We start from the raw sequence: 15,332 nt of genomic DNA, 5'->3' as shown, positions 1-15,332 counted from the left end.
GGGCAGAAGTTCAAAGCCAGAGCCCCGAGGCAAGCGGCTCCCCCACCGGCTTACCGTTTTTATCTTTGATTTTGCTCTCATCCAAGCCATTCACTCGAGATTCGGGCTTGAACTCGATGTTCCCCAGCTTCAGGACGGCGGCCACGACCTCCAGGACCGACTCGGTTTCATGGTCCATGAAGCCCACAATCTGCATGGCATTCTGGAGGAGAGAGAGGCACCTGCTTTTCCTACAGCTCTGGGCCTGTGGTTGATTTCTTGTGGCTGTTTGCTTGTTTTCTAACAAATAATGAAATCTAACGAATACTGCTCCTACAGATTTACTTCTGGGGTTAAAAAAAACATTAAAACACAAAACAATTATCTTGCTCTGTGGTTCCAAACTGGGACCTCAGAGCCTTCCAGGCACCAGGCACACTTAACGGCAGAGTTATGTACACAAGAGGAGGCTGGGAGTTGAGCCTCAGCCCCCCTCCCCCCATTTCAAATCAACCAGCTGGTTTCCATACATGTCATCTTTTTTTTTTTTTTTTCCACACTGGGATTCTGCTTCTAGAAATAAAACCAAACAAGATGTCTTTACAGCCTTCAACAACAGAAACAGCCTCGCCTGTTTCACAGATGAGAAGAACCCCGGCTTGCAAAGGTGAAGCACCCCGGAGGGTGCCAGGGACACTCAGTCATTCGCAAATGTGTACCGAGTGCCAAGCATGTGCCAGGCGGAGTGGTTACAGAGCTGGCCCTGGATGTAAGCCTTAAACAAAGTCACGTCCAGACTATGGCTTCCAGATGCCGGTGTGTATCCAGTGCTACACAGCGGCACGCTGCCGACAAACGCGTCCGTCCTGAGACCAGCTGGTACTGCTCTATTCTCCTCCGTACGTGTGGCACTAGTTTACACAGCGGCGAGAGTTATGGACACTTTGTGTTATGGAAATTTCCAAACATATACACAAGTAGCAAGAACGAGGAAAATACCCCACATCCTCTCCATTCGGCCTCAACGATTAACGGGTGCCAATCTGGCTTTGTCTGTCCCATCCCCGCTCCTCCCCACAGCCCCAGCTGTCTCAGTGGGAAGTAGAACCCAGTGACCATGATGTCAGAGAGTGTGTGCCAGAAAAGAGAGAATTATGGAAAAGTCAGCTTCTTTTCTAGAACTAGGAACTCAGACTCTTCTGACGCGTACACCACTTTCTAAATCTCCCAAAAAGCAGGGTTTTTCTGCCTGAAAACACTTTCGACTTAACAGGACCCAAGGGCAGTTTTCATATTTGGAAATTAACTCTGGCTATAAAGACACGTGGAATTTCAACACACGCTGAGAGTCAAGTCCCAGAACAAAAGACGCAGGCTTCTTTTCGCAAATGGTAAAACAGCATGCTCTAGTAAACGCGGCCTTCACAAGCTGGGGTGACTGGTGAGCGGGTGCAAACCCACACGAATGAAAACACAATGAATTCTCTAACCTGGGGGACGCACAATGAACGCGTCTAACCTGGGGGTGGTATAAACGGCGATGTAGAAAAAATGGAGCTGCCAGCGGTTCTGGCTAAGCAATGGGGCCACCCATTCTGAAGCACGGAGGCGGCGCCCCTCTTACCCTGACAGTTCTGAAATTGGCAGCGTCGTCCACACCGTTCACTTTGGCAGAGTCCAGGCTCAGGTAGTTGTATTTGCTGAAGTCCCGCTCCAGTTTAAGCTTCTCTGTGGAGTCAGGCACGCAAATCGCTAAGTTAGATCGGGAGATGCATTTCTCTTCCCGATTTCATTAATTTTTTAGTCCTTCGGGTCAAATGACTTTCGCGCTACGTATCAAACCGACAATATGGACAGAGATCAACAGCAGTGGTTCTCCCAAGCCCGCTTTTGTTACTGTTGCGCAATTATTATTGCATGGAAAATATTGTGATGGAGGGCAGCTAAACGCAAGGCAGTGGAAAATGTCCTTCATATAAACTGGCTTTGGGCTCACGTGAATCATGATGATATACCCCATAAAGTGGTACAACTGGCTACAGACTGACCATCCGGTGATTCTTTGGAAGATTGCTACCGACACTTGGGGGTACTCATTAGACCAGGAAATTGCAAGCCTAGACATCAGAACGCTCTTCCTGGCTATTCCTTTTCACGCTTTCGTTAATACATACCAAGTAGGTAACTCAGTGTTTTAGGGTTCATGTGTTGCCTTTTGGTTGCTGTTGCTTGTTTGTTTGTTTTTGGAGACAGGGTTTCTCTGTGTAGCTTTGGAGCCTGTCCTGGAACTCACAGAGATCTGTCTGCCTCTGCCTCCTGAGTGCTGGGATTGAAGGCGTGCGCCGCCACCGTCCAGCGTGACTGTAGACTACTGGCATAGTGATGAGGGTTAATTTTCATTGTCAATTGAATTTAAATTCCCTAAGACACCTCTCGATGTTCTGAGAGAGGTTTAACCGAAAGAAGACACACTGGATAATATGTGGGTGGCGGCATCCATGGGGCCCAGAGTGAGTCTCAGGAACACCAGCATTCACCTCGCCGTGCTGCTGGTCTGCCCCGATGTGAGCAGTCACATGGTCAACTGGTACAAGTGCCAACACGGTTGCCACCACTGCCATCCCTGTGTTCCTCAGACCCTGGGCCAAATCAACCTTCCAGCTCTTACACGGACGGCTTCTTCCTAAGTATTCAGTCAATTAGAAAAGCGACGGACAGAGCGTGTCTCTCTGAGTGTGAGCGGTTTTCCAGAGCTCGCCTTGCTTTAACTGTCGGATGACATAGCCAGTGGCAATTGAATAATTTCCTTGTGAACTTATAGTAATTCCACAAAATCTCTGAAAGTCAGATTGTTATCTCTTGCATGGCTACAAATATCTTCCCTAGGACTTTAAAAATTACCACACTTATCAATTTTCTGTACATGTGTGAGAACATGTGTGTAAATACATGCATTTGTATCATGGCAAGTGGGTAGAGGTCAGGACAGCTTGAGGGAGCTGGTTCTCTCTTTAAACCACGTTAAATGCAGGAGGTAGAACTGAGGTTATTAGACTTGACGGCAAATGCCTTTACCATTGAGACATCTTGCCCACCCCACTCCCCATGTTTTTAAAATCCTTACTCAGAAAATCCTTCTGTAATTGTAGGCCTTTATTACACATTGCCAATCTTCTTCCCTTAAGTGTTACAGTCCTCTGTTTCACTTTTAAACGTGTGAGCGGTCCTTCCCCCACCAGAAGGCTCCCCTAACACGCCCGAGGTGTATGACTTGGCCCCTGGTAAGATGCAGAAATACGACAGAGATGCTGGGGTGCAGTAGGAGCAAACAGAAGATGAAACGAGAATGTCGACAGGGAAAACATACGGGAACGTGTGCTGTAGAGAAGGCTTCAGGAGACGCTGCCACAATATAAAGCAAACAGAAATGCGGACTTACGGAGCAGCTCCTCAGAGGCTCCAGAGAGCAGCTGATAGAAGACATGGAAGTTTCTTTCCCCTCTTGGCTGCTTAACGACACGAGATTTCTCTAAAAGATCTAACAGAAGGAAAAAAAAAAGAAGAAAATTAAGTTGTATAAAACTCGTTTTGCCTTCAACTATGGCTTCAATCCTTGCTTCCTCTTTCGTTATTTTATACTACTAAAATAAAACAATAAAAGAAGTTATATTTGAAGTGCTTCCTTGAAACAGAAGCACAACTCGACTAAAGTCACCAACGTCGGCAGTTATTTCCAACAGACCCATTCAGGAGAACAGCTCTTAATACTAGAATCCTATTAAGCGTTTAATGGTCACATTAAAGTTTCAAAACTATAATGTCGCAAATGTAGGCACCGAAATGCATCCTTTCATATACCACATATTTATAAAGCTAAAAGACAAACTGCCAGGCCCTGTGTGTGAGTGTTTCTTGAACAGTGTCTTGTTTCAGCGGGCCTCTCTGCACAGCCGGGCACACAGGCAGAGGTATCTGGGGAAGCCAGACCACCCGATATCATGCGGCTTCCGGGCTCCACGTATGCCCTTCACCTTTCAGCAGACTTAGAACAGGTTATCTAGATCACCGAAGTCTGAGGATTTTGTGCTCAACCTATCCATTCACTGACTCCAGACAGTTTTCCATCTCTAAACTTAGGGTCTCGTCACGTTTCCACACTCAGCAACGACAAACTAACAAAGAAACCAGAAAGGAGGCGTCGTGACTGAATGACAAGCAGCAGTCTCCTCCTGCCTAGAACCCCGCTAACCCTTCACCAGAGACACAGAAACCCAGCCAAGCTCTGCTGGCAAAAGCTGATTTTTAAAACATATCCTTATAAACTCACGCTTTTAGCTATAAAACACCGTAGCGATGACATCCCAAACCATCGGTTCTCTTTACTGATGTTGCCGACACGCTTAGTCCTAAACGCACGGAAACCCAGATGTTATTGAACCGGATGTGACGTCAAAGGGAGAGCACCATGAAGGTTCCCGAGGGAACGCTCACTGATGTTCTTCATTTCTATCTATGGCCTCTGCAAGAGCGTTTGAGGATGCAAGGTGGGAAGGATTTAACACTGCAGCCACAGTGAACGGGGACCTAGAGTGTTCTAAATACACCAGGCTGCTTATAAGAACAAAGAGATGGAGCCGGGCGGTGGTGGCGCACGCCTTTAATCCCAGCACTCAGGAGGCAGAGGCAGGCGGATCTCTGTGAATTCGAGGGTCGCCTGGTCTACAAGAGCTAGTTCCAGGACAGGCTCCAAAAGCTACAGAGAAACTTTGTGTCAAAAAATAAAACAAAACAAAAAGAACAAAGAGATGGGAAGCAAAACCTATATATTCCAGAGAGTTTATGTTCCTCTCCAGCTGTCACAAGACTTGGGAGACCCCAAGGTCTCCCCCAAACTATGGCAAAGCAAAAAGAAGGGGTAAAAAGCAAGAAGATCAATACAATTCAGGGGTAAAGGCAGCGTATAATATTCGCCATCTCTAGAGGAATGAAATTTCAGACAATTAACATGTATCCATGAGTGCAGAAAAATAAATAACTAAAAAGAGGGTATGGTTCTATTTCTCAAGTGGTCAAGCTTCTGAAAGATCCTGGCAGCAGTTAGTGTGCAATTCTGGGAACAAAGAAGTCAGGGGCAGATTCTTCACAGAGAAGCTAATCCTCAAAGGAGTCCCCCACGCCCTGAAGAAAGCAACTGACTTCAGGAGAAACACAAACAAGGGCTATATTCTGCTTTGTTCATTCACACGCAGATTCCTGCAGCGGAATCACCGCCCACTAAGCACCGGGAACAATTCGGGAATCAGCAAACAGGAAGGCTTTCTTTCTCTGGTCTTACAAGTCACACAGGTCAGGGACCGTGCCACACACACCGATACAACAGTCTTTCCAGGTGAGGTGAGAAGCGGACAGCTGGGGAATGACTCAGAGGACAGAGCACGTGCCAAGCACGTATGTGGGTCAGAGTTCAGACACCCGGAAGGCAAGGAAAACCAAGACGTGGCAGTGCATGTCCGGCAAGATCGAAGGAGCAAGGAGAATCCCCAAAATCTCAGGAGTTAACGCCTGGTACTCCATCAGTGACTATGATACCCTGCCTCAAACAACTCCGCACAAGCACCATGGCACACGTGTGCCCTAAGAGCTTGGCCACACCCCGGATGCACTGGACACCTCCCAAGCCTGCTCTTCTCACCCAGCAGTGACAGTGGCACTTCAGTTACAAAGCAGGGACACATTCTCTCCTATGCATTGAGACACAAAAGACCTTCAGAAAGCACGTGACTCATCGGCTGTACTGTGTGGCTGCCACGGGCTACTGAGCCAGGCGTTTGGCCGCTTTGGAAATGCTGACGAAGGAGAATGTGGCTGTCAGGCTCAGTGACGGCTGTGGGATCCATCGCCGTTAGCGCCAGCGAGTTAAAGGCCAGCAATGTGACAAAGAACGCGGACCCACAAATGTTCTGATATGGTCGGAAGTGATAACTGTATTCCAACAAGACTCGCGGTGCGTGTGTTTAAAAGGAGAGGCACGAAAGGGAAACCGAGGCAGAACTTCAACTTCCTTTCCACCTGTGAGCCTAGGCAGCCCTGAATGCTGCCCCTGAGGTTGACTCGGTCACCTCCACCCTGCAGACAAGAAAAGGAGGCTCATGCCGCACTGGTCGGAGTGTGAACCCGGAGCTTTGGTTGCTGAAGCTCAAACTCAGGCTCTGTCATTGTTCCGGGAGGGGAAGCGTGAAACTCTTAAACGTTTGGGACATGCTGGACTTTATATGAAACCCATGAATTCACCAAGCAACTCTCTCACAAAATGAGGCAGCTTTTATTGCGAAGCAGTCGAAGGTTTTTTACTACCGACAAGGCTTACTCTGTTACCCCGGGGCCTGTTTCGGGTTCTTTACGACTGTTCACGTACGTCATAAGGTTCCAGGTAGAAAAGTAATTAGAGGAGATGCCTGCCCCCAGATAATTCACTCACGCTTGAAGCCACTCCCTGTCGGTGGTTTGTGCTAAATGTGCATGTACCAACATAATCAAACAGCATGAGACCATATCGAATAATTACTCAAAGCAGAGACTATAAACTCCGTTCACTGTAGGGACTTCTCACCTGACCATGTTAATTTACTTAAATGCGCCCTGAATGAAGAAGGGGAAACAGAACTCAGCAAGGTTCTTCTCCACCAGGGGAGCGGCTGCAGCACTGGCCGGGCCTCTGCTAGGGAGATTTCAAGGAGTTCTGACTTGATGCCAGATCCCTGGCACAGCAGCATCCGTGAGAATGTCCAGACCCTCCGACGCAACCGCATCTCGAGATGTAAAGATGGCCATAAATTCATATTAGAGAGAGATAAACTTATTAAGCCATACGGGAATAGGGACAAAGGAACACTGGGCCAGAACTTGCCCTCCTACCCAACAGGCCATCACCCTCTAACGACTGGCAGAAGGGCCTGTTCTGCGCTTCAGGGGCTTTCTGCTTCTGACATTGTAGCAGCTCAAATTTATATGATACACAGGTGCCCGCTCATCTCGGAGATCACCTTCCCTAGGCACACCGTCAAAGGAGTAAAACACCCACGATTGCACCCACTGAGAACAAAAGCTTTTGAAAACAGGCAAAGGAACAAAAACGAGTAAAAAGAATGAAAGGGCTGGGAAGACGAACTCTCGTTACCCCAGGGCATAATGAAAGGATTACAAGCCTAGAAAAAAAAATGTCTTTGTTTTATGTGCAATCTCTCTCCCAGGAAAAGCAGTGGCCCTGAACGAAAAAGCAGGAGCTGTGGGCACTGCCCTTGGTGGCCCCCCATCTCCAACTGTTCTTGGTGGCCCCCATCTCCAACTGTTCTTGGTGGCCCCCATCTCCAATTGTCCTAGGTGTCTCCTAGCTCCAACTATCCCCCATGTCCCCCCATCTCTAACCGTCTTCCGTGGCTTTCCATCTCCAACCATCCCCTATGTTCCCCCCATCTCCAACCATCCTCGGTGGCCCCCCTATCTCCAACTGTTCCCGGTGCCCCCCATCTCCAACTGTCCCCAGGTCCCCCCATCTCCAACCGTGCTTGGTGGTCCCCCATCTCCAACTGTCCTCGGTGGCCCCCCTATCTCCAACTGTTCCCGGTGCCCCCCATCTCCAACCGTGCTTGGTGGTCCCCCATCTCCAACTGTCCTCAGTGGTCCCTTATCTTTACTGAAGTGTTTGCTGTCCCTCCCTTCCGGTCACTGTCCAGATGGACAGGAGGGGAACGTGAAGGTTTTATTTATAACTGGCCATCCAAGTCAGTGGATGCTTAGAAGTTAAGGAAAAAATTAATATCTCATCAGTGGTTGCTACTACAGTTAGCTCAGAAAATATCAAAAAAGAAACAAGAATAAGGGCGTGTTCAAGCTCCTGATTAGGCCTATGAAGACAAATCTCTGTCTCAGTTTTCCCAGTGAGGACGGAATAACGCTGCAAGCCCATGCATGACTCAAAATGCGGACTGCCCCTGAGACCCCACGCCTTCCCGTTGCTAGTTCAGAGACAAACACTGGGAGAAAACACCTCAGAGTTGCATCTAATGGACGTATGCCGTCATGACAGCAAAAGGCTAATACAAATAACACGGGCCTGTTTATAAGTAGCTATCATCATTATAAGATCTTAACCATTTTCCTCCCTGTCTTAGATTATTACCGACCTCCCCTCCAACTACCCAATAACCAGGAAATACTGAGCAGAACTCAATATTTTTACTGGAAAATCCTAAATATGAACGTGGGTTTACTCATCTTTTAGGGCACAGATTTTAAATCAATGCCATCCTTTTAAAGATCCTGGAATACTGGAGACTCACATAAGGGTTGGTAGGCATAGTCGAATGCTTGTAATTATAGCCAAGAAGGCTTCCAGTAGCCATGTTGGCCAGCTTAGCGTCTGATTGAGAGACACTGTCTCAATGGATAAGGAGGAAGAACAATTGAGGTAATTACTGAGATCAACTTTAGGTGTCCACACACCCAGACACACACACACACACACACACACACACACGCGCACACACACACAGACACGCAGACACACATACACACACACACACGCACGCAGACACACACACACATGCGCGCGCACACACACACAGACACACACACGCACACAGACACACACACACACGGACACACACGCACACAGACACACACACGCACACAGACACGCACACATACGCACACAGAAACACACGCACACACGCACACAGACACATGCACACACACGCGCGCACACACACACGCACACATACACACACACATGTGTTCACCACATACACACATAGAGGAAAAAAATCAAAATGTGAACAAAAAGCCCAACCCTAGTTTTACAAATAAGATAACATGCTCTCCTAACTTGTTAATGATTAGTGGTCCCAAAGTCAGCAGATTAGAAGCAGACACTATTGACTGGTAGGCAGATATTAACCAGCTCCCAAGAATTGATTGACTCAGCTATAGCAGTGATTCTCAACCTGTGGGTCGTGACCCCTTTGACAAACCTCTAGCTCCAAAAATATTTACATTACAATTCAGAATGGTAGCAAAAACTACAGTTACGGAGTAGCAGCAAAAATAATTTTATGGTCGGGGGTCACCACCACGTGAGGACCTGCATTCAAGGGTCACGGCCTTAGGCAGGTTAAGAACCGCTGACCTACAGGGTTCTCCAAACCCATCTCATGCATACGCTGCCAAGAAACAAGTAAGATCACTTTCCTTGGGAATGAATTAGATGAGGCAGTTTCCCCCCTAATCAATGGTTTGCCATCAATGAAATCAAAGATATGATATAAAAGAACAAAGCTATAAATGTCACACAATGTAAAAAAAACAAATAAATAAACCATGTCCCTTGTGTCACCAGTATATAGCACTGAGGTTAAACAAGACACCCCAAGGGAGACAACACACAAAAGCAGGAAGCAACTGTACCATAAATTCTATAGAAATGTACGAGAAAAGCAATCCAGAGCCTTCTGTGGAGGGCCGGTTCATTTCCCGTCCTTCATGTCCCTGCAGGGGATGTTCCTCAAAGAAATTTCCTACATCTTCACTGTTCCTCCCCAGGACTGCAGGGACCATTGCACAGTAAGGCCTGGGGCTGAGGTGCATGGAGGAGACTGGGTCCTTCTGGGTCCTGCTTACCACATACACGATGACCTTGCCCTTTAGACCAGCGAGACAGTTGGGGCGATGGCCACGGGTTGAAACCATGAACACTTAGTGCCATCGTTGGCTCCCTGACTTCTAACTGCCGGAGGGCTCCTAGCACACCTATGTGTCCGGGTGACAAACCAAAGCCACTCTCTTCGACCCCAGCTTTATCCGGAACAGAGCCCTTTCTTTTCCAGCTGGCCTCCCACGTCCAGACGGCCTATATGGGTCGGAGTGGGCTCTGGGAGAAAGGACTCTAAATCTCAGGAGCCTGAAGCGTTGAGTAGTTCTGGTCTGAACCCAGCACGGCCGATGGTTCTGGACTCGCTCCCGGCTCTCTGAGTGACTCCTGACAGAGACATATCAGGCAGCCCATTTCATGACCCTCTTCCGTGCCAAACACATGTTTGTACACACTGTCGTGAAGGGAGACTCCAGAGGAAGCAAAGGCAAGCTCCACTATGCAGCCAGTCCGAGTCTGACTACCCACAACCCCTACACCTTGACAACTGTTCCACAGACTATGACAATCCTCACGGCCAAGTCCTGAGCCAAAGACGAGGGGACAATCCAAAGGTGTGGAACAGAATGAGCATTTATTGTGGCCATTGCTGAAAATCAATCCAACTGAGGCTGTTAAAATAAAATTGTTGGGCCGTGAGGTGGCCCAGGGGGGGAAAGGGGTAAGTCACCATGTCTAGAAATCCGAGTTCCATCCCCAGGACGCGCAGAGTGCATCTCCCCCGTGCTGCCTGTCGGTGAGCACAGAAAACAGTGAAAACAGAGCTGGAATTCGGCTTGGTGACAGAGTGCATAAGAAGAAGGTCCTACCCTCAACCCCCAGAAACCCCAAAATAAGGCATATTGATAGAATTACCCACGAAATCTGGAGTTTCGCTTATTAAAATTTTCAAATGCATAAAATTACATATGATATTCAGTGTGTGTGTGTGTGTGTGTGTGTGTATGGTATATGTGTGTATGTTTGTGCAGTATATGTGGGGTATGTGTGCAAAGTATGTGTATATGGGGTGTGTGTGGTATGTGTGTTTATGGGGGTTTGTATGTGTTATGTGTATGCATGTGTGGTGTGTGTATATGTGGGATGTATATGCATGTGTGTATGTATGCATACGTGGGGTGTATATATGTGTATATGTGGGGTATATGTGCATGTGTGTATGTATGCCTATGTGGGGTGTATATGTGTGTACATGTGGGGGATGTGTATATGTGGGGTGTGTATGTGTATGTTTGTGCATGTATGTGTGTGTGCGTGAGACAGAGAGATGTGAGATTTATTCAGTTGCTGGTTACTCAGTAATAGACAGGTTGCCTCTGCACTTGCAGAATTTGTATTTGGTGAAAGGCTACACAGACAATAACCAAGTCGCCATTTAATAGTGGGAAGTAGACATTTATTGAGGGTTTACTATGTGCCAAGCACTTTATGGAGCTATAAATACAGAACTGACCCTGGTCCAGCCTGACACACGATCGATTATTCCCACTGCAAGGATGAAGTCAGGGAGGGCCAGAGAACTTCAGTAACTTGCTGTCTCTTGTATAGACATGGGTGATTACGTGAAAAACCAGAAGGTTGTGCGCAGGAAGCAAAAGCCCCAGCTGCTGAAACACGACATCCAGGGCTGCCTGTGTTTCTGTGACTGTGAGGGCAGTCAGAGTTCTCGCCTTAGTTTACACACTAGACTTGAAATCAGAACCTATGTCCAGAGCAGATTCCTCTCTCTGCTGGTCTCTGAGCAGATTTAGACCATGCTTTTCCACAGTCTAAACTGCTTCCAAGCACCACAGATTTGAGAAGATGCCTGGGAGTATTATCAAAGAAGCAGAAAACTAGTTTCCCAAAGGTTCCAGTTCAGAACGCTACGACGCAGCAATCTTCCGCCACGAGTACCTGATTGGTAATGTGAGCAGCAAGCCTTAGCCAACTAGAAGCGCCACGTCTGCATTCGCTCCCGTGTCTCATCCTCCCTATTAAAGAAAGCCTCTGCCACCTCCCATTTTAATTACACGTCCTTCTTAAGGTCACTGCCTTCGGGCCTCTGTAACTCTGAAGTGTGCTCCAGATTAAGATTGTATCGCATCCCTCTTTCGGAGGAGGGAGATGAGTGGGGGCTTTTGCTCTCCACTTCCCGGGTGCACCACCGTCTAGAGGGTGCCTGAACCACTCAGGGTGACCATCTGAGCCATTGACACGTTGGGCTTTTCCTAGTGGCTGCTGGGAAAGGAAGCAACGCATCTCTCTTCTGCAAGAAAAAGCAAAGCCTGTGCTCTTTTCCAGCCCGCAAGAAGCTAACACGTCAGGGTCTGGCAAGAACCCCGAGGATTCACCCACTGCTTCACACGCCCTGAAGCCAGCCTGGCAGCTCCCAGGGCCCGCATGAGTCAGCCCTGCCTATATGGGGTGAAATTTCCTGTCCCACCACTAATGTGTGCTTTCCCTCTCCAAAGCAAGGGATATTCTTAAACACCAGGGTGTTCCCGCTTACCAGTTTCAATGTAATTTTTTTTTTTTTTGTGGGAACAAACTGTAACCAAGACCATATGAAATCCATTCACACAGACCTATTAGTCTTAACGGACACAGAGTGTTTGGTATTTGTTTTCCATGGATACTGTAAGATTCTTCTGATTCTTACATCAGGAAGAGACTTATGTTTAGAACTTGAACTTAAGTTATAATCCAAAGTTATTTTGTTAGGCTTATGATGAAGTAACCAACTCCTAATTATCTTCATAGAATCCTCAAGAATACGATTGATTAGATCATTCCAGAATGTTCCGCTGCACGTTCCGTAATGAAAGGAGAGCCTCATGCTACTACTGGTGTAATGCCCAGCTACTGCAATAAGTGGCATTAATGATGCAGTAACTAGCGTTAATTCGCCTTATAAGAAGAAAGCACTCAAGATTTATGGATAGTTTGCCGAATTCAAATGAATTGCTTCTGAAAATGGTGGTCTCAAACTTGAGCCACCCCCTTTCCGAGACAGTTCTCATTATCTGCGATACCCTGCAGAGGGTCTGCCTCGGCAGCCTGGCAGGGGCCATCGTCATCTGCTTCTGATTGGAGGAGAAGCACGCCGCAGGAGTACTTCCGCTGCTGTATTTAGCCTATGAAATCATGTAATCTACATGGGAGTATCCTATACAATTTCTTCTCACATTAGAACTTTCCCTTCAAGCTACTTCCCTTGCAACGTCACCATCTCAAAGATGAGGAAATGCTAGTCCTATCTGTGAACGAAGATGAGGATTTCGTTTTAAAGTTCAGCTACTGCGCTCTATGGTATGTGCCTGTAATATCACTGGGGAGGTGATGTGGAACACCCCTCTGTATGCTGTGAATACCATTGGTTAATAAAGTAACTGCCTTGGCCTGTTGATAGGGTAGAACAGAGCTAGGTGGAGAAAACTAAACTGAATGCTGGGAGGAAGAAGGCGGAGTCAGAGGGAAGCCATAGAGCCGCCACCAGAGACAGACACGCTGAAACTTTGCTGATAGGCCACGACCTCATGGTGATGCACAGATTAGTGGAGATGGGTTAAATTAATATGTAAGAGTTAGCCACTAAGAAGTTAGAGCTAATGGGCCAAGCAGGGCTTTAAATAATATAGTTTCTGTGTGGTTATTTCGGTTCTGGGCGGCCAGGATGAACAAGCAGCCTCCCGACAACAGGGAGACAGAGAAATGAAAAATTCTGGGATGTGCTAGCCAGTGGTCGAGTCAGATGTATGAGCCCCAGGTTCAGTGAGAAACTTCATCTCAAAACACAGGGTGGACAGCGAATGAGGAAGACACTGGCAGTGATCTCTGACCTCCACACAGTCGTGAACATCCGTAAGTAGATGTGTGTGCTCCCTCGCGCCCCACCCCACAACACACACCATGACTTCTGCGACATGGGATGTGCACATCACTCCAAACACCAAGTTCTGCACAGCATCGGGAAAAGCTCACGAAGCCCTGGCAGCTCCAGGGTTCTTGGCTACCCATCCCCTTTTCTGCTGGACCAGTTCCTCTTAGATCTTAGATCACTTAAAGAGGGCCGCTGGTGACAAAGGGGCAACAGGCGGCTTGGTGGCTAAGAATGCCCAACGCTCTTCCGGAGGACATGAGATAGTCTCCCGGCCCCGTGTGAGGATTATACAGCCACGGGACCTCTGGCTGCAGGAGAGCCGATGCCCTCTTCCGGCCTCTCCCAGCATCTGCACTCCCGTGTATAGACATGTGCCTTGACTCTAACAAGCCAATGAAGGCGTTCTGGACACTTTAGACAGCTCTGCCATTTCCGTGTCTAGGGTAGACGACTTAAAATTTTCACTCTACCAATCTCTATAGGCATTGGTCTGGTCACGTGACCCAGAAGCCCAGAACGTTTGAGAGGATAGCCAGATAATGGCCGGGGTCACATTAAACCCCTGCATTATAATTAATTTCCAAACAAATGGAACTTGAAATCAAAGGAGAAAGAAGCATCAGGGGAGTGCCGGGCTCCCTGGCTCGAAGGCCAAGAAGGCACACAAAGCCAGCCGCACTGGTGTGACTCACGGCTAGTCCACAAGTCCTGGACCGGAGCGAAGCATAGCCTGGACCCAGTCCTGTATTCCTCACTCCACACTGGGAAGGAGGCTAACGAGTCCATGTTTTACCAATAGCTAGATTACAGTTCTATTATCTAGAAAGCCTAAAAAGGAGGTCACGTTTCTCAAAATAACATTCAAGATAAAGGCCTACTCACGGTACAGGAGAAAAGCTTCCTTTAAAAAGCTACTAATTTAAAATCAATTATTTCTATTTTAGGGCTAAGGTAAAGTTCAATGCGCTTGCCCAGTGTGTATGAGGCCCTGGGCTCTATCTTAGCACCACAAAATTAATTAACAATTCCCTCGGTTTTATTTTTAATCACAGAATATATTGTGTTAGACTGGCTTAAAGGCCCATGAGATATAAAGTACAAATACTTCAGCAGATTTCTAAACAGTATAGCAAAGGTAACAATAAATGAATTTTTAACGCTTAGCCAGGTATAAGGATACACGTGTTTTTGAGGCCTGTTTGGATGAGGCAGTACAATTCTCTCTTAAAAAAATCAAAACCAAACCAAACAATATACGTGTGTGTATACATATGTGTGTGTATACATACATGCATGCATAAATACACACACACATATATATATATGCATGCATAAATACATATACACACACACATATATGTTTTACATTATATTGTAAAGCATTCTGGAATGGCATGGTTAACAAGTCTTATTAAAGCAAATGCTCTTCTTCCCGTTTCTTCAATCGAAGTATTTAGACTAGCCCACCACTTACAAACCCCTGTTTTATCATTCTCAACCGGTTTATAAAGAGCCAAGTAAAATACTTACAGTTGCTTATCACTCCTCCCAGCGGGTCACCTTTAAAGTCAAATTCAATATCCATGTATTTGCCCTGTCAAAGAGAGACGTCGTAAGTGCATCTCAAAACAGCCTGGGTGCTTTAGACAAGAGCATCCTAACTCATTTTCAGTCCTTAGGACCGATGTAATTAAGAAAGACAGTTCATTTACCCATAATGCAAAACAAGCCTCCATGAATAATTCACACTGCAAAGCCACTGCTTAGAGCCCATCTAGCCTGTAG

At 47.1% G+C, this 15,332-nt stretch overlaps 1 protein-coding gene across 5 annotated transcripts in view; it reads right to left on the bottom strand.

Moving 5' to 3' along the window:
- Myo1b (myosin IB) overlaps window positions 1-15,332 on the bottom strand; it is a 164,423-nt gene that overhangs the window by 46,814 nt on the left and 102,277 nt on the right. For all 5 annotated transcript variants that reach the window (XM_087902379.1, XM_087902380.1, XM_087902376.1 and 2 more), the window contains exons 7-10: window positions 15,078-15,141; window positions 3,419-3,517; window positions 1,604-1,707; window positions 55-202 (exon numbers count right to left, since the gene is read on the bottom strand). In XM_087902379.1, the coding sequence (XP_087758505.1) occupies window positions 55-202; window positions 1,604-1,707; window positions 3,419-3,517; window positions 15,078-15,141 (415 nt within the window). The remainder of the gene's footprint in view (window positions 1-54; window positions 203-1,603; window positions 1,708-3,418; window positions 3,518-15,077; window positions 15,142-15,332) is intronic.

Source organism: Myodes glareolus, chromosome 27 (assembly GCF_982192425.1).
Source record: "Myodes glareolus chromosome 27, mMyoGla1.1, whole genome shotgun sequence".
In the NCBI taxonomy this organism is placed as follows: Eukaryota; Metazoa; Chordata; class Mammalia; order Rodentia; family Cricetidae; genus Myodes; species Myodes glareolus.
Note: the sequence above shows the minus strand (reverse complement) of the source record. Positions and strands in the feature narration are given on the sequence as shown.